The sequence below is a fragment of the Exophiala spinifera genome (assembly GCF_000836115.1).
Source record: "Exophiala spinifera strain CBS 89968 unplaced genomic scaffold supercont1.1, whole genome shotgun sequence".
Taxonomy (NCBI): domain Eukaryota; kingdom Fungi; phylum Ascomycota; class Eurotiomycetes; order Chaetothyriales; family Herpotrichiellaceae; genus Exophiala; species Exophiala spinifera.
In genome coordinates this window covers 4,917,937-4,941,485 of record NW_015622513.1, presented here as the reverse complement: position 1 = coordinate 4,941,485, position 23,549 = coordinate 4,917,937, and the positions used below count along the sequence as shown (strand labels likewise).

At 51.4% G+C, this 23,549-nt stretch overlaps 7 protein-coding genes across 7 annotated transcripts; 2 read left to right on the top strand and 5 right to left on the bottom strand.

Annotated features, from left to right (window-relative positions):
• Nucleotides 1-60: 60 nt before the first annotated feature.
• On the bottom strand, nt 61-2,739 carry PV08_01831 (uncharacterized protein; the record flags this gene model as incomplete). The annotated part of the gene is made up of 2 exons (XM_016376191.1): nt 61-2,509; nt 2,564-2,739. The coding sequence occupies 2 exons, from the start codon at nt 2,737-2,739 to the stop codon at nt 61-63; spliced, it is 2,625 nt and encodes an 874-aa protein (XP_016241467.1).
• A 384-nt stretch (nt 2,740-3,123) lies between these two features.
• PV08_01830 (uncharacterized protein) lies at nt 3,124-4,239 on the top strand (the record flags this gene model as incomplete). The annotated part of the gene is made up of 1 exon (XM_016376190.1): nt 3,124-4,239. One exon carries the CDS (start codon nt 3,124-3,126, stop codon nt 4,237-4,239), a length of 1,116 nt encoding a protein of 371 aa, XP_016241466.1.
• Nucleotides 4,240-5,917: 1,678 nt separating this feature from the next.
• Nucleotides 5,918-7,018, bottom strand: PV08_01829 (uncharacterized protein; the record flags this gene model as incomplete). The annotated part of the gene is made up of 1 exon (XM_016376189.1): nt 5,918-7,018. The coding sequence occupies one exon, from the start codon at nt 7,016-7,018 to the stop codon at nt 5,918-5,920; it is 1,101 nt and encodes a 366-aa protein (XP_016241465.1).
• Nucleotides 7,019-13,336: 6,318 nt separating this feature from the next.
• On the bottom strand, nt 13,337-16,151 carry PV08_01828 (uncharacterized protein; the record flags this gene model as incomplete). The annotated part of the gene is made up of 4 exons (XM_016376188.1): nt 13,337-14,515; nt 14,572-14,770; nt 14,822-15,810; nt 15,867-16,151. 4 exons carry the CDS (start codon nt 16,149-16,151, stop codon nt 13,337-13,339), a joined length of 2,652 nt encoding a protein of 883 aa, XP_016241464.1.
• A 1,714-nt stretch (nt 16,152-17,865) lies between these two features.
• Nucleotides 17,866-18,636, bottom strand: PV08_01827 (uncharacterized protein; the record flags this gene model as incomplete). The annotated part of the gene is made up of 1 exon (XM_016376187.1): nt 17,866-18,636. One exon carries the CDS (start codon nt 18,634-18,636, stop codon nt 17,866-17,868), a length of 771 nt encoding a protein of 256 aa, XP_016241463.1.
• A 2,055-nt stretch (nt 18,637-20,691) lies between these two features.
• Nucleotides 20,692-21,315, top strand: PV08_01826 (uncharacterized protein; the record flags this gene model as incomplete). The annotated part of the gene is made up of 1 exon (XM_016376186.1): nt 20,692-21,315. The coding sequence occupies one exon, from the start codon at nt 20,692-20,694 to the stop codon at nt 21,313-21,315; it is 624 nt and encodes a 207-aa protein (XP_016241462.1).
• Nucleotides 21,316-21,431: 116 nt separating this feature from the next.
• On the bottom strand, nt 21,432-22,694 carry PV08_01825 (uncharacterized protein; the record flags this gene model as incomplete). The annotated part of the gene is made up of 2 exons (XM_016376185.1): nt 21,432-22,127; nt 22,299-22,694. The coding sequence occupies 2 exons, from the start codon at nt 22,692-22,694 to the stop codon at nt 21,432-21,434; spliced, it is 1,092 nt and encodes a 363-aa protein (XP_016241461.1).
• Nucleotides 22,695-23,549: the final 855 nt, after the last annotated feature.

The following is a 23,549-nucleotide window of genomic DNA, read 5'->3' as shown; positions in this document are numbered from 1 at the left end:
TTGTGTCTCAAAAAGACATTCAGGAAGTCCAGAACTCTTCACCACTCATCAGCTTCGCGCTCAGTACGTCTCTTCGAGCTCCGTGCTCCATGCTGCATCGCTTCCATCGACTCGCACCGCGTGGCCGTATAGATGGGAATTGATATTCTCGTCAGACATGTCACGGAACTGACCTTGGCCATACTGCTGGGCTTGACCTTGATAGCCATATTGTTGTTGTTGCTGCTGCTGCTGCTGCTGCTGCTGGTTCGCTACGCGCATCTTCGCAGGTGGAGGGGCCATCTGTCCAGCAAATGCACCCGCACCAGTACCAGGTCTCTTGCCTTTCGGGTTGTTATGTGAGTTGACACTCATGCCCAATGTGTTCGTGGTAGCAGCGTGGACCTTAGAATAGTACGTATCTCGGACGTCGCGTTCGGGTTCCATCTCCGAAGCATCAGAGTATGTTTCCCAATTCTCACTTCCAGATGCCGTTGTGGCTGTCGTCATGTTGGAAGATGTATTGGACGTCTGGCGCGATTGACTCGTGGAAGGTGGTACAGATGGGTTTGAGCGATTGCTCTGGCTATGGATCGATCCCGCGAGAGAGTGGGATGTCTGGTGTTGATGTTGACTGTTGTGTCCGGCATAATATGTGTCAGCCTGTGGCTGATGCTGCTGACGGTCACGATTGAGAAGGGATATTGACATATAAGACATTCGCTCGCGGTCATCATAGACATCTTCTGGCGACATCGGCCGGACATAGCGGTTGCTCTCATTGGATCCTGACGAGATTGTGCTTGCAGGTCGACCCGTCGAAGGAAATTGCTTGAGTGTTAGTCCTGTTGTCGTAGGCGCTGGCTCTTGCGGAGGCACAAAGAGATCCCTCATCTTCGGAGGAGGTGCTCGAGGAGGACCCATTGATTTTGTACTCTGCGCAAAATTGTGATGTGGCTCGGCATGAGTAGGCTGTGAAGTTGCTTGATGGACAGTTCGGCGCTCCGGCGAGTTGTTACCATGCTTCAGAGTTCCTAGTGGCGCACGAGCAGGAATCTTCGAAGGAGACTTTGCTTGTGATGAGGCTCCCGTAGTAGCAGACGCTGTGGCATGGTGCTGTCTCATAGTGCCAGGTCTGCTGCCAGTTGGCGTTTTTGCAGTGGTCCGTGGCGGTCCTTTCATCACACTTGCCGGTCGAGCTGGCTGTGTAGATCTTCCAGCACTTGGAGCCGATTTAGCTGTCTGTGCCGGCGCGGGAGTCTTCGATCTAGGTGGAAGTCCGTTTGGCGTCTTTGATCGAGGAGGTGGCGCTCTAGTCTCTGCTTCTTCGATTTCATCCAAGAACCTCTCGCCGTGGATCAAGAAGGGTCTGCCGTATTCGTCTTCGTAATTCTGCAAGGTCTTGGTCAATTCGGCTGTAACCTTCGGAAGTTCCTTGGCGATTCTCTTTCTCATCTTTTCTTCTCGTAGGAGTTTGCCAGGATCTCGCTTCTCTCCCTTTTGTGGCTTCAGCATCAATCTCGTGGCATCTGCAGCAGACGCAGCAAGTGCTTCCCTGTCAGCGACAAGCGACTTGTACTTCTCAACAACCGTCAAGATTGGCGCCCGCTGTTCCTTCAGCGTGGTAAGTCGCTCAATCTCTGCCTCATGCGCAGATAGCAGAGCGTCGCTGTAGACATCGGAGAATGCTGGCGTGAAATCGAGCATCTCTTCTTCCGAGAAGTATAGAGAATCCCAAAGCTCTTGAAGTCTGACACGAGCATCTTCAACAAACAAATGCAGATTCTGCCTTTTCAGTTCGTTGAGTCTTGCCAGCTCATCCTCGAATTCATTTATGGTCCGTAGGCCACAACCGCGGTTAGCAGCCAAGAAAGCCTTTCGATCTGCTTGCTCAATCCCCAGCCGATCCCACAAATTCTCTATATTCTTCTTGATGTCGATGATTCTCTTCTCTCGGCTTCTCTTTTCCTCAACAAGCTTATCACGCCGGCTCTTCAGTCGGTCCAGATCTGCCTGGTGCAGTCCCAGTTGTTCGGGTGAGTCGCGATAGTGTTGTACTATCAGAGAATCGGTCTGCGCTTGTGGGATACCTAAGTCCGACCACAACCTCACGATTTCTTCTGCAGTTTGCTGAACCACAACAACTCTCCTGTTATACTCGTCATAGACTCGGGAGAACTCTTCATCAAGGGTTGTGACATAAGAGGGCGAAAGGTCAAAGTTCGGTGGACAGGTATTCGAAGAAGTGGGAGGTAGTCTGATCTTGACGAAAGAGGATTCGAGATGGGACGAGTATGACTCAAGAGCTTGAACTAGCTTCTTCACCTGTTCAAATCGTTCTCGGTGGAGTCTGTTGACAACGTTGTACTTTTCTTTGAGGTCGCGTAAACAGTCAATGAGAGGAAAGGTAACTCGAAGCCCACTGCTGTCCAGATCATATCCTCTCTCTTTCTCGTCGTCCAGCGAAGCTTCCATCTGTTTAATAGTCTTGATGATGTTATGTGCCTCTTCGGTCAGCTCGTTCTTTTCCCTGCAACCAACGATTAGCACATGTCGACGGCACGGGCAGAATAGCACGACGTACTGGTTGACCTTGCGGAGGTGGTTGTGAAGTGTTTCAGATAGAGCCGAGAAGAGCTCTGTTTCTCTTGAGTCGCGATCATTGCGAGGGACTCCGATCTCGTCGAATATCGAGTGCAATTGACCGATAATAGTGGTGACCTGAGTCGTCAAATAGCTGGTATCCATTGGGGCAGGCATGTTGGCGACTCCGGCTGGTGGCCCAGCAGCTTTGATGATAGTTGTCTGTCAGGTTGAACAAAGGTAGTGACAAGAATGGTGAATAAGCTGAAAAAGCATCGAAGAAGGCCACCAGATGGTCGAAGCGGCGTTGGTCGAATCAGATGGGAGTCTATCGAGCATATCATCAAGCGCGCTGTAGATGGTTGTTGTTTCGGCGGTTGCACAGCAACGACGAGGCCATGCTTAGCTAAGAAATTACCTAAGCATTTCTCCGACGAATCACGCCCCGCATCCATCGTCACTTTGAATTACTTACTACCTGCATCTATGAATTGACCGCCGCCTCACTGCACCACACGCCTCCCCTTGTGGCTCTTCCGACCAAGTAGACTCCTCGGCAAAATGTCTACCAAGTCGGCCTTTCGAAACTGGGAGGCTGAGAACGACATCATTACGGTAGATCCCTCTCAAAACGCTCTCTACACTCTACCCGACCCTGCCTCCTACAAGACCCTCCAGAACGATGCACCATGGAAGAAGAATCTCAACTATTTTACAAACGTCCGCATCTCAGCCCTCGCTTTACTCAAAATGACCACACACGCACGCTCTGGTGGTAGCATAGAAATCATGGGCCTGATGACCGGCTTTGTCTCAGGGACATCAATCATCATCACCGATGCGTTCCGACTTCCAGTCGAAGGCACAGAGACGAGAGTCAATGCGCATGCCGATGCGGACGAATACATGGTGAACTTTGGTGTCATGTCAAGAGAAGGAGGCGGTCAACTTGAGAACCCCATTGGATGGTACCATTCACACCCTGGCTATGGCTGCTGGCTCTCGGGCATCGACGTGCATACGCAGATGAACCAACAGATGGTCAACGATCCCTTTGTGGCCGTGGTCATCGACCCAGATCGGACCGTCAGTGCCGGAAAAGTTGACATTGGAGCTTTCAGAACATACCCCGAGGGCCAACGGCCGAAAAACAAGTCATTCACGGATGACAGCGATGACTTCCAGGCCATTCCACCGGGCAAGATGGAGGACTTTGGTGCACATGCCAATTCGTATTATCCGCTTGAAGTTTCCCACTACAAATCAACTCTCGACACGCACCTACTAGACCTTCTTTGGAACAAATACTGGACCTCGACAATCTCACAGTCGCCACTATTCACCAACAGAGACTACGCAAACAAACAGATCGCCGATCACGCAATCAAGATCAAGGACGCGACCAGGATGCAAAAGTTAGGGGTCAACATGAACCGGAGAGGTCAAGAATTGGCGGGCAACGGCGAGAAGGATTTCAAGGTGGTCAAGAATGGCGCGCTGGAGCAGATCGTCCGAGGAGGCAACAAGATTGCGTCCGAAGAGATGGCTGGTCTGTTAGCCAGCCAGGTCAAAACCCAGCTGTTTTGGGGTGTTGTGCATGAGGCTCGGGTCAAGGCGGCAAAAGAACAAGCCACAAACGCTGCAGCTGGTGTATGCGTGTCCAACAATGGCGGTTGAACACGTTTGAGATTGTCAGATGAGGTCGAATTTTCTGGCAGAATCGATTAGGCCTGAATTTGGCTGGTCTGGTATGCACATGTCTCGCGATTCGATCAAATTGGCCTTACTGATCATCCTCGGTCCGTACCCGCTGGACCGTGCAAGGAAAGATGCGATGGGACATTCTGGTTGAATTCGATCCACGACTAATGTCTTCCGAAATTACTAGCGCCAAACATGTCCCTTGTGGTTCTGTTCTCATATGTGAAAATGGCTTTTCATGAGGACTGAGTCTGGACTCTTTCGTCCCACTGCCCCGGGTTCAGGCTATGGCATCAGAGAGCAAGTGCGGACTGGGGAACAAAATCAACACGGAGAATGGGCGTCGTCCTAGACGTGACGAGAGATAACGAATGGAATGGGACGAGATGAACTAAACGATCGAAGGCTCGAATTTACAGATTTTAACAATGAGGTCTGCGCAAGCGGGCATGCAATATGCCCGTCTCGTCTCGTCTCGTCGTTGGCTTCCAGGCTTTCCGCGTGCCTTCCCACTTCCACACTGCAAACAAATTCAAACCGGTCACATCGGGACCTTGCGTATGCCCTCTCGCAACGGCACCGTATGTTCCCCTTCACGGCGTGTGCGGAACGGGGACGCGGTCTGTAATCCGTAACAACAGCATCTTATCCGTTGTTTGATTGAACACCTTCTGTTCTGATGATCTTGCCACTCCTACGCGCGGGTCGCCCCCCCTCCACACCCCCTTTTCTCCGTCTAACGGTACCTTGGGTCATGCCGGATACTACCCTACGTACGTAGTAACTCGGTACCTACATTGTCACCACGACTTGACGTGACGTTGGTTTCAAGACAAGGACTCTCTACGGGGCAGGTAGGTCAAAGTGAGGGGGCGTTGCAAGCCCAAACAACTTTTAGGGATTAACAAGTCCTAGCAAAAATAAGGTGAAGGTACCTCAGGGCAGGAAACAGGACTGTCACGCTTCAGAAATCTCTGCTCTGCTAATTTGACTCGACCCGATCTGATCCCTTACCCTTCTCCTCAGTGTGCATGCTCCCAAGGCATTCATTTGATGCCCGGCATCGCTTAGAGATCCACAGATGAAAAGTCCTCTCAAGAAGATGCCAAACTCCAAGCCCAAGTCCGTAATTCCCATGTTCAAAGCGGCCGTAACAATCTGATATCACATCTCCCCCTCCCAAATACGGCCATAGTGGCTAACAGTATATGCCAAATATGCCGGATTAGACCATAAACCCTTGCCATAGTCGATCTGCGCTGCCGTAATGCTTCTTAGTGACCACACGAAACCTCCCCCATGCTCAAGATCACATCCTTGAGTCTGTAACCTTATTTAGCACGTCGAGATGGATGTTTCTTGGTAAGATGTAGAGTCTGCCAATAGTAGTATCACTGGTTCCCTGCGTGCTGTTCCACCCCAGGATAGCTCTCCACATTCTCATCTCCATCATTGAGATGGTCAGACAAGGTAGCTGCCTTTCTCTTCCTCTCTGAAAAGACCGCAAACAAAAAAAAGTTCCGCTCAATGATGCATATATGCTCCGGGTAACAGACAACACGCTGAAAGGCAACGACAAATAAAAAAACCAAATCACAGTTTATACAAAGAGATTGAAACAAATGAGAGGTGGTCGACATGACCTCCAGACCACTCAGATGCGAGTTCGTCTTGTTCTCGCAAAACGATATTGTGAGATATCCAGCTGGACTGAGCTTTGGTCACTGTCATCGTCGACCTCGATACTGTCGGTCATAAGACCTGTGTCCGAGTCTGCCGCAATGGCAGGGGAGCCGAAGAAAGCCCCACGGGCTCTCATATCGCTCAGAGTCGTCTTGATCCCGTAAGTTGATCGATCAATATTCGAACTCTTGGAAGGATAGTTGTACGCGCGTGATACTGGGGTGGTAGGAGCGGACTCAGCCTCTGATTCCAAGTCGGGGCCAAATTCTTGCTGCTGCACTTTCGACTGTTTCAATGATGCAGCGGTGGAGGCGGCCTGCTGAAGGACGGCTTCCATCTTGAACTGTATATTATTCAATTCCGCGGTACAATCTCCATCGCGGAGGAATTGGTGTGCGGCAGTCTCACATAGGGACTGTATTGATTCAAGCTCCTTGTCCACTTGAAGAAAGGCGGCTTCATCGGGATCGGCCACCTTCAAGACTAATGACTCCACAGCCTTCTTCCCTGACATGATTGTCGTGGTACTTCTCAGGTTATTCAAGGACGGCGATTCCTGTGCAGACCTGAGGGGCGGGAGTCGAAATCCTCGTTCCATACTGAGTGAGTTCTTGCCTTTTCGTAGGTTATTCCGGCCAATGCCGATGGACTTGACCAAGGTATTCAGTTCGTCTTGCACGTGAGAATCGTAGTAAATGACCACCTGATTCTTGTTTCTGAATTTCTGAGGCCCCGACGCACCACAGCGGATGGAAGTTTCCGGCTTTTGTTTTCTGTTGACCTGTGCATAGAGATATCTGTTTCCGGCCTCAAGAGGGTTGATGTCGGTTTTGTTGGGAAATGAGCTCTCTTCATTTTCCTGCTCCTCTTGGGTTTCTTCCACGTTCGCGGTTCGAATGGAGGCGACGGAGGCACTCTTCTTGCGTTTTGGCTTGACCTGGTGGACTAACCGAGTAAAGTCAGCAGCGAACTCGGCATGCTTCTGAGAGGCATGGGCTGCCAATGACTGAGCATTAGATTTCCAGAGAGGAAGGTTGTCAACAAGGTAGGCGAAGCTCCCGTAGGCATCCATGGTTCGGAAACGGCCACAGTCGACAGAGAAAAGATCCGGATATGTTGCAGTACAGGCGCTGTTGGACAGCTTTTAACACATAGTTCCAAAAACCTGAAGTTGTGATAGGCGGGTCAATCTGCGGTGTCCAGGTAAGAACAAGGCGGGCTGTCCTAGCACAGTGTGGCAATCCCACGGAATGTAAAGTGTGAAGGAGTATGGGAAGCAAATCAAAGCTGCTCCAATCCCGAGTTTATGCGAGGCCGAACAGCAAGGTGGTGAAGGAGAATGGAAAGTCGTTCCAGGTGGATTTGGTGACACTGTACTGCACCGGGTGGTAGGTTCAGAGAACGAGGAGTAGTGAGGTGAAGGTGTAGAATCGCGAGGTCCAACAGAGTGTATCGATCACAGCAGCAGCAGAGACTATTGCAGTGATGTAGTAGGAAGGTAGGAGGAGGAAGGGTGTAGTAGACGAGGTGTGGGCGATATTTGCAGCGCCCAGTCGGACTCTGCTCGTGCGACGAACCCCAGAGGGCACTATGCCGGAAACAGTAGCAGGCTCTGCTCGAAGGGTTCAGTCAATTAGGGGACAGAGGGACGAAGAGGGATCAAGGCGAGAATATGTCGTGTCGAGGGAGAACGGGCGATGGAAGAAATTGTGATTAACGAGAGGACGAGCGAGGGTGGAGTGGGAGAGGGAAGAGGGAGGAGGGAGGAGGAGTGAGGGAGCAGCGAGTGTAGCAGGCTCAGCGGTGCGAGCGGTGCCGAATCGGGGCCCGGATCATGGAATCTACTGTGCCACGACTGTCGACTACAGGACAATACGACCGTACGACGCACGGTTCCGGGTCCCCCAAAGGATGTGCAGGGGGCCCGGTTCCCGCCGCCCACCGTGCAGTTCACACGCCCACCAAGCCACCACCCACCAGTCCGAGAGAGTCACGGCCTAAGGGCACCTGGCTCCAGGCCCTACAGGAACCTGCAGCCTCATGGCTTGCGTTAAACTCGCCTGGGTAGGTAGCTTATGTACAGCAGATACTGCAGGTACTGCAGGTAGTGAGCACAGTCCTCCAATATACTCCGTACTGTGCGGAATGCCAGTGCAAAACTCCTGACTTCATCATTGAGCACGGATGCTCCTCATAGACTATGGGCCTATGGCGACGGAATTCTCGGTGAAATTTTTCTTCCTCTCTTCCTGCGCTCGTCCCCCTTCACTCAGTCTCTGTCGACCTTCCAAACAAGGCGCGGTCTCTGTCCATCATTGCTGCATCCTGCCAGGCTCGGAACGTTGGATGAGAGTCCGTCTAAACCTTCGTCAATGTCCTATCTCAGTCAAGTCTCGTTCGACTAGACTTCCTCTCCACTCCTCCTTCTTCTGACTGACACCTCCACCGTTGCTTTCAACCTCGACTGGTCTTTTTCTCAACCTTGCCTACTATTGGCCTTTGACTTCAAGCCTAGCACGCAACTACAAGAAAACTGTGAGACTCGTCAAACTGGACGCTATGGTTTAGCATGTCACCCGCACGGTCCGGCACGCGCGTTTGCCCAGAAACGGTGTGTACAGCCAGCTCGTGAGAGTTAATATAGCCTGCTCTGGATGATGCTCGTCCTGTCCGAGTGATTCTCAGACCGGCAACCGGATTGCTCGAACTGGACCAGTTCATTACACTTCACCTCTCCGGCTACGCCCGTTGTTATATCTTTCTGCTTTGAGGCCCCGAAAGAGCGCAGTGTGTGGTTTTCTGACCCCTGGACGGCATCGACTATGCGACCCTCCTCATTCCTCGCCTGCTGTCCGACATTTCCTGTGCATCACATTCAGCTTCTCCGGGACCCCTCCACCCATGGCAGGCCCACTTTGAGATCGATCAATTCGGCAACCAAGCGTTGGCAGCCCCTGTCAACAACCTTGTCTAATCCCTTGTGCTAAGAACTTAGGAAGTTCCGCCTCCAGCGCCAACCCCACCATGTCACATCATCTGAACAGTAGTGGGACATCGACGGTGGAAGCGCAACACACGGGGAGCGCTTGTAGGCTGTAAGCAGTTCGAGGGCCAACGCAACAGGCAGGATCTGTCAAGCCTTTAAACGCAGATTACTTCTGCGAACAACACAGCAAACCACAAGCCTGCGTCCTACGTTCCTTCGTGCATAGTCGATCTATCCATCAGCCAATGATGAAAGGAACAAGCCATGCGGCAATGCAAACGACTCGGCCTCCAGCAGCAGTCGACAATCTTAGATGCTGCCCTGCCACTCTACCTGCACGAGACTGGTCTCCATGTCCAGGGCTCTTCGCTCTCGGACCGAAGCGCTCTCTATGTGTGTGTGACAACGATGTGCTGGAGGCTTTACATTGTGTGGAGTCTGCTCTGCCACCAAAATATCAGTTCCATCTCGGCCAGGCCTGCCTGAGTGATTCATGACTTTATCGGAAAGGTTTGTCTCACCGACACTTTACTACGCCGTGGTACTAGAAATGCACCGTGATGATCGACAGCTTTCCTAACGCCCCCGATCTCCAAGCAGCCAATGATCATAAGATGGCAAGTTGGCAACATGTAAGTTCTGAGAATATCCAGCCAGATTGAACTCAAACCAGAAAGCGATACTCTCTTCTGTCATATTGCCCTGATTCATTCAGCTACTGTAAATAGTTGCCAGGACACCGTTCGTACAAATACACTAGTAGTCGAGGTTGTCGGGAGCGGCTATTATTGACCACTACTACAGTACAGTTCTCGTTTGTGATCCGGAACCGCAACGAGAATACCCCGATGATGGCGTCCTCTGATACCAACCCCATAAGGCAACCAAGAAAGGCCTCGTTTGCAGGGGCTTCTAGATGATCGTCAAACGCGGGCCGTGCAAGCCTTCGTGAGCAATCTCAAGCCACAAGACACTACTGACGCCTGGAATGTCCCACTCTCTTGTCCCACCGGGGTTCGACCCTGGCTTGGTTATTTGCGCCGCGCGTGCTGCCAAACATGAGCCGACACATCTGATGTGAGTATCCGAATTGGGGTTTCGATCATCACTGTACTTTCAACAGAGCTCTCGTTCACTATGCCGAAACGTGGATAACCTGTACGAGCAGTGCACACGGAGTTTCACTAGGCCACTAGGTCTTGCATTGTGTTGTAAATTGTTGACCATCGAAGCGATCACTTGCATGAAAAGCGGTTACCTTTTTGGGAAGTCCAGGGATATTTGCTGCCCAAACCCACATATCGACCAGGGAGTCTGAGTCTCTCCTGCAACCGCCATTTGCCAATCCCGCGCACGCAAGCCCCTTGACTCCAGGTCAAAATCACAATTTCGTTATTATTACTTGTTACTGCAAGCAGATTATTCGGAGTATGCCTGCAAGTAATCGCTTTTACATGTGCGGTTCCGGTCTCTCAGCCTTCAAATCAAATGCCTTGGATGTTTAGGCCTCCCATCACGGCCCGAACCACACGGTTGTACACATTTGCGAACGGTATACCGTGCTCCCCCACGCTTGGATCGACAACATGAGTGGGTAAGTACTCCGTGTTATCGACGACGGTTGTTCTCTCTGCTCGAATCGCAACGCGACATGTTGCAATTTCGACGGTGATGCATCAGAACCCGAATCCGGTGATATTTTGCTCTCTTCTACTGTAGGAACTAGCTGGCTGTTGGCCGGGATGCACTTCGGATTGCGTTGCTTGCTTCTCTCGGTCTGAGACATCACCCAGGCTGCAAGGCATCGTCACCCAATCTCGCACCGAGGCTTGACCCAGGTCTGTCAACTTTCTACGCGGGACAGACACCCAGACATCTCCAGGGGACCATCACCCAGCATTATCCGGAGAGTGTGCCTGCCAACAAAATGTGACAGCTTCGAGGCCGCAGATGTCAAACGTCAGAGATCCATGTGAAGCCATCGCGAATGGATGGCCGTCCGATCGATCATGAAACCGTCCCTGCCGGAGTATCCGAGCCAGCTCACGCACTGCCTCATTGACTGTCAAAGTACGGCTACGATTCCTCGTGAGTGTGACCGACGATCCAAACTCTGTCTCACGGAGATGTGACCACTGGCAGTGACAGGTGAATGGAAAAACGACGAGTTCGGCGATGCCGGGGAGAAAAGGTTCTTTATTGCATCACCACCTCCGTCCTGGTCGACCGCGGTCCAGAGTTGTGTGTACTGTACGGATGTTAACCAAGCCATCTGAATTGATGGTCTCTTGGGTGACCAGAGGGTCATTGCACGCCTGGTCGCGACCCAAGACTCTCCTGCGGCCTGCAGGAAGTAAGCCGCGAGAAGCATCAAGGTACCTAGGTCCTGCTCCTGCGACGTGCCTGCACCGCAGCATCACCAGTCGGCGTAGGTTTCTTCTGTTTCTCCCCTCCCTTTTCAGCCTCCCATTCACATCCGGTCGCCGGTTGCCGCTCTGGATCAGAAAGTTGTGCATCTTGTTGCATATCCGAAGCGGTGAACCTTCTCTGCTGCAAAGGGTCCCGGTCCGAAATGACTCGTTACAATGCTACAATGCCACATCATGTGTGCTCCTCCCTGTCCGTTGTCGCAACCATTCAGCCCTTTACGCAAGGAGTCATCGACTGGGCGTCCAGGAGAACATCGAGGCATGCGGCCAAAGTGAGTACTCGTATTGACTGGTCTTCGGAATTCCAGCACACTTCATACTTCAACAAGAAATGTCACGGGGCCGTGTCCGGCGAGACGTCGAGTGGCGTTGGCCCCTGATGGGGTGGAGGGCGTACTCGCACGAGTAGTTGGGAGTTTGAAAATGGCTGCTACCGAGAGAAGAGCCTCCTGTGACGGTCCTTTCCTGTATTGTCCTGTACTGGCTAGCAGGTGTTGTACAAATTTCATGCCATTAAATGTTGTTCGATCCTTTTCCCCGGATGGGTCCCAACATCCCTTTTCACCTTGACCCCCTTTTCCTGCTACCAAACATTCTCCCAATCGAGAACCGGTGGGTGAGTGGGTGGTTGACGAATGAAGACCGTTCTCGATTCGATCATGTTCTTGAACCAGGAGAAAAAGCATTCAGAACCAGAAAAAGAAACCAAACCTTTGGTCCTCTGCCTCTGCCTCTGTCGCTGTCGCCGCCACACCCGTGGGCCAGGTCTAGAATCCGACACGGGGTATCCATATCAGATGCGTCTGTCCCCTCGCGTTCTACTCACTCAATACTTCACCCCTGACTGCTCACCGCTCTCGAGTTCCCCCCCTTTGGGGACGATAGACTGAACACCTATCGTCCGCCATCGGTGCTCGCACGAACCCGTTACCTTGTACGTGTCGTAATGTATGGACTTCGGCCATCAAAACTCTCCCCCTTCTCGTCCCGACAAACACAGACACTCCCGTCCGCACCGCTGTCACTTCGACACGTCACCCGTACTCGCTTCACTTTGCGAGTTACCCTTTTTGGACGAGAGAGAGAGAGAGAGAGACGTTTACGTCAATTTGTGCCGGGTCTGTCTTGAGAGTACGGAGCAGGTACATAGTTTCTGCCTCGGGTTTCTCGCTTCGATATTTTACTTGTCACCGCTTCCTCGTCGTTTCGAAGTTCTGGGGGTTAAGCTTTTTTTTTTTAGGTGGAATTATTGGACTTCCCAGATGTACATCTTTTGGATTCTAGACTCTCGACTCCAGTATCCAGATTCTCACTCTTCGACGCCGAAGCAACTATGGTGATTATGGTAATATCACTGTTGGTACCGTGTTGTCATTCATCTGCCGGGTTCCTCGACTGCACCGCACGACTTACTCTTTTCGTCGTTGTCGTTACTGTTAATTCTCATCACTACTACTACTAGTACTACTTGGTCGCCAAATACCATCAATCCAGAACTCGACCGCACCTTTACGAGTCATGGACCCGAGTCAAGTACTACTGCGTGTAAAGATGTTTCCCTTGCTCTAGACAGACTGCTGGATGGACACGTCCCTCTCTCAGCACAACTGTTTTTAATCCTACTTACAAGGTCGGTAAACTGCCCCTTTTCGGTTGGAGATGAAGAGCCACAACTCTTTCTGTTCAAATCGCTATTACATACGATCAAGTAGGTACGTCCATACATGGCACATCATCCATAATAGTGCGATCTCGTTTCAAAAATTATCAATATAGCTATCAGCTAAGTTGGGGGTATCTTCTCCACGCGCGTACAACACAGTCCCATAGTCACAGCTTCGTTAGTGGAGGCTCCATTATGTGTTTTCACTGTCACCTTGCCTGTCGACTCCCAGGTAACACATCCACAGCATTCTGGGGAGGACCTCTACATCCCATTGTGTTGTTCAACTCCGTCAACACCAACCTCACCTCATTAATAATAAATCTTCTCCTCAAAGATTGGTGGCCTTCCACCCGTTTCCTCCTCGCTCCATACTATCCTCCCCTTTTCATCGAAATAAGCTCCCTCGTCAGTCATGGGAACAACCTTGTTCGTATGTAGACACTCCTGCCTCGACACTCCCATTTCATCATGCGGAACCCATAGCAAAGGTGCAATCGCATTGACTGCCGGGTCTTGATACGCATCTCGCTCGACTTCAGGCGCATACCTGATCTCGGCAAAGTCTTGTGGCACTAACTTCCGCAGCACCGCATAACTGGCATATATGTCGGGCCTCCAAAACCGTTTCCACACCGGAACCTTCTCCTGCTTCCCATTTGCATGCTTGATTTCCTTTGTTTGCCTCGATTCCTTGACAGGGCTCTTCTCAGATACGCTATTCTTTCCCTGGGCAAATATTGAAGGTTCAGCGGTATTGTTTTCCTCAAGGAGGGCAGCTTCTTCGTCTTCGAGAGAGCGTGGGAGGTAGTGCAGTAGAGGCTCGACAGCTGATGTCAGGGAGATGTGGTAGAGGGCCATCACAACAAGCAGAATGACCATCAGTACCAATGGAGCAGGAGCAGCTCGTATACTGAGTAATCCAATCATACAAATGACTGCCAAATAACAGCCTACCAAAGTATGGTGCAGAGCCTTGGGATAAACGAGACCTTTGGTGTCGATGACTGAGCTGTCAACGAATAGTAGACTATACCGGTATGCAAAGTAGAATAGTCCCAAACCGATCGTCGCAAAGCCCATCATTAAAGGCGCGATGGGAGAATACGTGATAGAGATCACAGTCATCATCTCAAGAACGGGAAAAATATCTCCCCAACTGACCGACGACAAGCTGGACCATCGATTGTACATCTTCCTTGGGGTTTTATCGAGTATTTTGGACATGGCATTGTAGAGGACCAGCCCTACGATCTGCAAAAGTTGACCGGATGAGAATACCAACCCTTGGAGGATGAAGTAGGAGATGTAAAAGTTGGCAGCCAGAGGGAGATTCTTTGCCAGAATTGTGGTCAGGCTTCCAGGTTGATTGATAACTTGAGGTACCGCTGCACTGGCAGCAGAAGTCATGGTCGTTACAAGGAAAACTTGAACGACCTCGAACCAAAAGAATGTTTCGTGGCATCGAAGTTCGATCAAAGAGAGCGTCGGCTAAAGTTGAAGTCAGAAGATTGAGGGCACCGAATGGAACCAAAGAAGCGACATACCTTTCCTGCCATCTTTCCCATGAATCTCATTATGACAGGCACGAGAGACATAAGCAGCGAGAGCATGATGGTAGGCAAGAGGTTCGTAATAACACCAAGAATAACCTCTGGACAATTGTTGATGAATTTCAGAAAAGGGGCGACTTCTGTAAGGTAGGATATCTGCGAAATGGAACCGACAAAAGCCACCGGAATAGACCTGACCAAAGGATCAGCATTCAATCTGAGATCAACCCGTTTAGGGACTTACCAGAAGATAATCAGGGCAACAACGGCAGCCAGGGATATAATGTTTCGAATGGTGCGGGTCTTCCAGGTGATACCTAGGTTTGACCAAACAATTTCCTCTGGACTAAGGCCGACAACTCGAGGCGACATGTGCAAAGGTTGGTGGTGAGTGACCATCTGAAAGGCCTTCTGCGCTTGCGTCTGGTTCCAGAATTCGACAAAAATTGCATTTCTAGCCTTGGACTCGCCTGAACGGTACTTGTCTTGTTCTGCTTCGATCAATGGATTGAGTCTACCAATCTCCTCACGGCAGTAATTGATCGTATCGACCTTTTTTCCGATCAACGGTTTGAGGCGATGGGTTGGACGGTCCTTGGGTCTGACCCAACGCGCAGCAGCCGAGCCTGACTCTTCGCCATAGTCCTCATCGTAAGTCGGCCTCTCAGGAGCTGGCGACTTCCCTTTAAAAGCTTTCAGGCGGGCATCGTTTGCAAGCTTTATTAGTTTCGTCTCGGCCGTCTCGAGTTTGATGCAGAGCTTGTATCTCTCGGAGACCATCTCTTCCAGTTCTTTGGCATTAGAAGCAATCCATACATTCTTGAGCTCGTCGCCAAACATTCTACGGATTCGGCCTTCATCGGCATACTTGGGCGGGACTGACTGGAAAAGTACGGTGCGTGAAGAAATTCGGGAGGCGTACAATGGAGACAGGAGGTAGGCCTGTCGCAAGTTGATGTAGTAGATGAGCTCTCGAGTAACGAGGAAGAAGATGAATGCGATAAAGATCCACGCCACAAAGACATGGGCAAAGTAACGGTTCTTATCCTGGACGTTGCTAAAGCTCAGGATGTTGAGTTGCTTTTGACCACCGCCGCCGGTTGCATTGACTGGGAACAGGATGGGCCATGTGATGCAGCATCCAACAAAGCAGATGATGATGGACATCTTAAGGTATCGCAGGAGGAAGTATCCATCCAAGGAATTGTGTTGAAGAACATATTCGTCGGGCAGCTGTGGCACGGTCAGATAGGTTCTCTCCCGATCTTGGTATCTGCCAGCACACCCACCTTTCTCATAAATGGGATCCATCCGAAGAGTGTGTTTGGCGGCGCCGGAGTTCGTTCTTGAGGGAGCAAAGCACCCAGATATGTTCGAGGCGCATATTGTCTAGGAAAGCGGGAGCGCAGAACGACGAAGAGCGCAAAGTACACCACGGCGATAATGAGGGTCGGGACCAGTGTTGAGATCAAGCCTGATAGAGAGGGCGAAGTATTGAGTGCAGAACCGATGTTCTCGTCGTTGTTCGGATCGGCACTTTGTCGTATCTTGAGGAGGCCATACTCGGCGTCCATGATCGAGAGCGCGCTCGACGCGCGTCGCAAAGTTCCACCGTCTTGACAATCGCTATCCGCGGCGAAGTATCACATTCAACACGTTGGTAGCATAGGAGTAGAGCAATGGCGGTCGGATTGCCAGGGAGGGAGAATGCGGTAGAGACAGTAGAGAGGGAAAGAATGGCCAGTGTGGATAGACGTATCTCTCTAGGTAGAGGAGGGAGGAGGACGACGAAGACAAAGAGGGAGAAGGTGTCGCAACTTCATTGACTCGCAACGATGGATTGATTGTATATGTACGTACATGATAGTATGGAGTATCAACCTCTGCCTAAGTAGGCTGCGAATTTCGAGCTGCGCTGCCGACTCCGGTCAACAAGCAATGGATCGATGTGGCTGCGTCGAAGTTATCGACGTCTCATCTCCACTGGTTTTCTCTAGGCGAATGATGAAACCTGGATTTTGCCGAGGGCTCGCCAATGCAGCCCTAGGGAGGCCCAAGCGAACCTTGTTCAGCTGTGATGGCGACATCGTTGATTTACAAGATCGCTGGAGGAGGACATCTTGCATGAATGGCGGTGACAGCTCATGTCTGTAAGTTCCAATGGCCACACATAGAAGATACAACCTGATTACTCCCCATTCACCGCGTTCGTGCCGTGCCAATGTAACAGACGTGCGATAGACGGCCGACATAAGCTCCCAACGACCTGTGAGTATAGCGTACGCCTCGCCGCCTCGGGATTCTGGCCCGTCCCAAGCGGCCGCCTATGTACTGTACGGAGTACAAACCTAGCTGGCTGATAGCCAAAGGGTTGAAGAGGTTTGTTTTTCTGTCAAATGTATCTCCAGGAAAGAGTTCTTCTTCAAGCAGCCGTCTCTGTTTTTACTCAGAATCATACATGTAGATCTCTCCTTGTGCTCCAAAGATATCAAGTACAATATCTCTCAACCTGGGCATTACTGGTTTTGTGCATTCTTCTCCTGAAGTATGAGTATCATGGGCTCGGATATTTGTTACACCCATCGATAGCCCACGCAATTATCGACAGAGATAAGAGCTTCTCTTTGGACAGAGTACTAAATATATGCACTGTACCTCTGGACTTGGGCTCAGAGGGTCGCTAGCACTGCTTCTCATCCCCAGGGACTACAAGTACTCGCTTGCCACTGCAGCTTAAACAAACGAAGACTGGGAGGAAGAACAACGAACTCCACTATCGAGAACGAGACCAGATGCTTTGAAAGAGGCAAGCGTTTCACTCGTTTTCAAGATAGCTAGCTCCATCTGTAGCTTTATCATGGTAGGTTGTAGTACAAGATTCCCCGGCTCTCATCTCCTAAACCACCTCATCATCTGTCTCATCTTAGAAAGGAAAAACATGCTCCAATCAAGGAATCCCCTCTCGCTCGGAAACTGACGATTTCGTATGATCAAGATTACCATCAAGGCTTGGTGCTCAAGTCCTGACCCAGGTGCACAGAACGCCCCTTTGATCCCAGTCCAAATGAGCCTGACACACAAGTCCATTCTCAACCATCCGGCGGTCGAATAAGGCGAAGTGTGCGCAAAGAACAAAGCAAAAGATTGTAAAAGAGTGACGAGAATAAAAGTCCCTAACGGCACCGCAATTCGCAAGCCAGTGTTTCGCTTTTAGAATATCAATCGTCGTAAAGTCGTGAATTTGGGCGTCTGAACCAACCCTAGGGCCGATACGTCAGCCTGATCCTTTTAAATCCACGGCTTTGCGATTGAGCCGAGTCTGTCTTCGAAGATGCCGCCATATAGGCCTGCAATTTCGTCCAGGTAGTCCTCCACGCCGAATTTGCGAAGACCTTTGTTCGTTATTTCTTGTTCTTCTTCTTCCAGCAACCGAGCCGTGGCGCCAAACTCTTCTGCAACCTCGTTCACCTGTGCCAGCTCCTTGCCAAAGGGATGATTAGGGTCTGCAGAGGAAGAGAACATATCGGCGCTCCTCCGTATAGTTGGCTTGTTCAGAGTGGTCGGAGGAGGTGACATGCGCTGAACGGACCGCTTTCGTGACAGCTGGACATGGGCTTCCTTGGAGTGTGACAGAGCACGTTGTGGAATTGCAGGTGTGTCGACGGCGGGAGGTGAAGCAAGGGCAGGAACTGCGCGAACAGGCTGCTTCAAATCAAAGAATGATTTGGTATCTTCCGAGGCTGGTGTGACCGGGGTCGCGGGTCCACTGTCCTCGATCGATGATGTGTCGCTTGCCATGTTGGTCAGAAAGCTTCGGTCGATGGTGGAGAAGTCAGAGTCGCTGGTGGAGGAGAGTGAAGCGGTGGATGATCCAGAGACACCCGGAATGTCTGGAGCGTTCAGCGCCTGGACGTTGGTGGTCGAGATCAGTTCAGTAGGAAGTGAAATCTGACTGCGATTGATGGTTCCGGGAGCATATTTGACACTGGTGCCCCGTTGGGGAGTGATTTCACCCACACTGCGCTTGTTGCGCCGCGTGAATGCGCGAGCAAGAGACATTGTTGAGGAAGACATAAAGCTCAAGTGGTGAGACCTGTTGAGATGTTTCCACTTTCTTGCCTATTTGTGCGATGTGGTGCGGATGAAGCCGAAATGTTATGGTTTGCCACGCGAGACTTGGTTTGTGTGCGCAGTGGGTTGGCAGTGAGAGATGCCGGTAATGATTGGTGAAGTTCGACACTTTGCGAAGCGAAGTGGACTTGTCGAGGTGGTAATGAGTGTTCGCTATGCAGGACACAGTCCGCTACGGTGACAAATAAGTCGAAGACTGGTAGGACAGTGAATGGGATAGCCGCAAAGGAAGGATATGGCTGTGGGCGAAGGAATGGATGATGGAGAGTATACAGTATTGCGAACGGATCGACCGTCGACTAAGGAGAGTGAATGACCGTGATAACGAGAGTCGTCTGAGAAGGAAGGAATGTCTAAATGAGTGACAGCGGTAGAATAAACGAGCGACAGACTTTTCTTTGCCTCTCTCTCCTTGATCCCTTTGGATGTTGAGAAGATCGAGAATGGACTCTTATCTGCAGGGAGATGGAGATGGACGCGACCAAGCAATCTTTTGACAAGTTGACGCTGGGTGGATTCTGCATTGCGCGCTATCGAGGCCGCTGTCCATTGGGCTCAGCATCGTTGGCAAAAGCCTCATCCACTCTGTCTCCTCAAGCCACTCACGCTACTCCCTCGCCCTGCTTTGATGCACCGGCCTTCCCTCCCATCGCCGGCCCCTGCGGGATCTTGCAGACTAAAGGGAGAACCATCCCTTCCAGAGCCTGGATACACACGCCTATCCCTTATTTGCCTCTGATCCTCCGCACTTTCGGTCGTCAGCCTTCTGATAGTCGTCGAATGCGTAGACTACTCGTGGTGGACTCAGGTGATGAATTGCTCAGGGGCAACACCACTTAGGTACTCACTGAAAGAAAGATTCTTCTAAGGCGCCCGAGGGCGCGTAGAACCGTCTACCATGATGATACTGAAACGATCAAACGAATGCTATTGACAACCGGATACCTGGAGGCTAGACGCCATGACCAACATAGCCTTGAAAATGAGCCAGGCTGTTGTATCCATGGTCCATGGTACCGGGGCCAACGATGTCGATCACGTCAAGCGCTTTTTCCGTCTTTCGTGAACAGGTTTCGTTGTCCACGTCAATCATCCGTATAGTTCCTGCGGCTGGAGCATTTGATTCGTACAAACTATCCCTGGGCCAAACCATATTACTCCGTAGCCTTAGTTCAAATCCTTGCCATGCTGTAAAGGTCTATTGGATGTCAAGTTTCGCTGCTGAAGGACAGGGACAACAGAGTTCACCCATTGGTTTCATGGGAGCGCCTTAGCAATGGCTGTACTGTGCGAGTAGTGAGTGGTAGCGAGTACCTGTTCTTTTGCCTGCTGTCCCGCCCGCATGCTCAATCAGGATCAGCCACGAACGGATCTACAGAACGCTCGTTTCATATCATCCGTTCAAGTTTAGGCGTTCTGTGAGGTGGTAAGAGTAGCCTTGACTCGCTCCAACTTCACCCCTAAGCGCTTCGTTGGGTGTTTCACGTAAGAACATTGACTCCTGAAAATTGACACGGCACGTCAATTGGTCTTCCCAGCCCCCACGAAGACTCGGTTTCAAGTTTCAGATGTCACGAGTTTCGCTTGGCCTGACTCCTCGTACTGTCCAGTGTCCATAGACATCAGCTTGGACCAGGCATATTAATAGGGCCCTTTCATGGAGGAGAGTACGTAATGTATGGCTTTTGCGTTCCGACACAGAGGGCGGGGTACAAGTACAGTACTTTGCACCTCTAGGTCTCAGGGGGTTCTCTGTTTCAGTGTTTGCACAGCCTTGCCAAGCATCTCGTCAGCCTCGTCAGCGCTCGTTCCTCTCCGCAGTTCACTCATTAGTCTACAGATCTTTCTTATAAAAGTTACCGACTTAGACAATATCCAACTCTTGGGTGTAGACTGCACGGAAATCGTGATACGTCGATCTCCAGTCGTGCCAAGATGGTCGTTCTTGACAAATCACATTAGACGTTTGGTCATTCCTTGAAGATGGTGCGCATCAAACATCGCTACATCCTCTTCGACATCCTCTATCCTTCCACCACCACCACCACCACCACTAGCCCGTCCACACTATCGACTCCCCAACCACCCTCGTTCATACTCTTCTCACACCCGAGCCCGAGCCACATCAGTGCACAACTTCTCCTAGCCAACGTCCGGTCGAGTATCCAGTCCGTGTTCGGAGACCATGGCCTCTCGGTCACCCAGCCGTCTCTACGTATAGTCTACTTTAGCCCGAGTACGAGCACAGTGATCCTGCGTGTTCCTCGCGCGCATTACGGTCTTGTCTGGGCAAGCCTCACCTTTATGGACACACTACCCGGTCCACAGAGAGGCTCTCCCGCTGTCCGCTGCGTCACTCGCGTGGTCCGAGTGAGCGGTACCATAAGAAAAAGCGAAGAGGAGGTTCTCCGTCGAGCGCGCAGAGACATTGTGCGCGCGAAACGAGAAGGCAGGGAGGATGAAGACGGAGAGAATATACTAGGAGGCCTTCTGGATCAAAACAATGGGAAAGGATCAGCTCAGCTTCCCAGCCTCAGGGCTCGAGAGGAAGAAGAGGGCATAGTAGACTTGGACGACGAAGATGATCTGGAAGACATCTCTGATTGAGAAAGTTGTCCTCGCCCCAACCCGGCGTGGACGTCAAAGAACAATTCCAAAAAAAAAGAGTATTCGACAACTTGGAGAAGTTCACCAAGCCATGAAATTGCAGTCATACGCTCTGCTCACGACACTCCATTGTCAGGCTCGGTCTTCCCCTTCCTTCTAACCTTCACACCACTGTCTCCCATTATCCTCGGTATGTCCAGACCATCCAAGTCCATGCCTGCATCATCTCCCCCCTGCTGCTGCATTCCACTCTCCCACTCCTCTTCCCTCCTCTTTTGCTCCTCTTCCCACTCATTTCTTTCCTTCTCATCCCACTCCTCCTTATTGTCTATCCACCTCTCTTGGATATCCTGAATGCTCATCCCGCCCATTCCCTCTCTAACCGCGACTTGCCAGACACTATCGTTCGCGCCCTCTGCGCCACCAAAAGCGTAGCCGCCTGCGCGATCGATCGTTCTCAGCAGCGACATCATGCTCTTTTTATCCTCGACCGCGAGCGTCTCGTACCCGACCAGCCCAAACTCCTCGACGAGATTGACGATGGCCTCGTTCAGCGCGGCGAACTTCCCCTGCCCGAACATGGGCGACTCTGCTTCGAGACTGGGTAGTAGATACGACAGGTCTTGTACCTCAGTGTAAAAGTCCAGGTTAAACGGTAAGGGTGGGTATTTGGAGAGATTGTCGATCTTGGTCAGCACGTTGATGTGCGTCATGTCGAGTTGGAGCATGCTCCGCAGCGAGAGGAGGAGTGTGGATATGTATAATGATGGTAGTGTTAGGGCGTACGAGTCGATCAAGTTGACGACGACTAGCTGCGATGATGATAACCGTTAGTAAACCAGTGACATTGCCAGAGCATGAATCGTGAAAAACGGAAAACGGAATAACAAAACAAAACCGAAATCTTGCCCTGCTCTTCTTTCTCTCTCGTTCTCTTTCTCTCTCTTTCTTTCTTTCTGTGTTTCACAAGTCCAAAAACTCACCCTATATCCCATCTTCTCCAGCCTCGCAAACACCCTCCTCAGACTCGCGTGATGGGTAAAAATCTCGACCTGGCCAGGACAGTCGAACAGGACGTAGTCGTCGCCGAGCCGCGCCAGGCGGTCCTCGAGCCACTCGGCGTTCTCCTCGAGCTCCTCGAGCGCGTACAGCACGCCGCCGTTGGGGCCGAGCCCGACGTCCTCGTCGCCCATGATGGCCTCGAGGGTGATGAGGTCGCGCACGTCGACCGCGGCCGCGTACCCCGTCGCGTCGTTGGCCGGGTCCAGGTTGACGACGCTGCACTTGCGCCCGATGGCGCCCATGAACTGCTGCATGCCGTTGCAGTATGTCGACTTGCCGGCCCCCGGGGGTCCGATGACGAGTTGAGCAAATGGCATGATTGATGATGATGAGGAGGAGGAGGAGGAGGAGGAGGGCGAATATGGATTAGAGTATGATGTGATATTGATCGCGCTGTGGCCTGGACGTGTGAGGTCCTTGTTCTTTGGTTTTTTGTCACAAAAAGTGTTTCAAGAAATTCCTGTTCCCTTTCCTTTTTCACACACACACACACACACACACACACACACACACACACACACACACCCTCTCTATCTTTCTCTTTACGTCTCTTTTCACCTGATCGTCTCTAGACCTCACACCTCACACGCGCAACCCAACACTTCGAACTTCAAACCTCGAACGGCGGACGAGATGAGACGAGCAGGAAAGGGATCGTTGGAACCCCGTCTTGCTCGAGACGGGCGAGGAGAAGGGCGGCACTGCTCAAGTCATGCCCGGTCGTTCCGCGTGATATCTGAAAACGGGCCTAATGGCGTCAGGAACCGAGCGTGTCTGTCGTCGGATGAACGAGCAAATCTAGCAAGGATTTGGGAAAGGCTTCGGGAAATCGGAGGACGAGGTGGGAGAAACAGTCGTAGTATTCGTAGGTCCCAGGTGGTCGTGAAGAGATCCAGAATTGAAGGCGGTGGTATCGATGAAGGACCCCTATGATCCCCGGCTCATGCAGTTCATAGAGAATCTCGATTCTAAGTCAACCCACGAGATACCCCACGCCTCGGTGGCATGCTCTTAAATCATCGCAAATGAGGGCAGGCAAAAACAGTGGGCAGAATCGTCTCCGAGATTCCGCCAATAAGCGATCAATTCCAGAGCGCCACGGAATTCTTACCAAACCAACTAACTACACAGGCTTCACAAGCACTGATACTCGTAGGTATTCAACCCTTCCT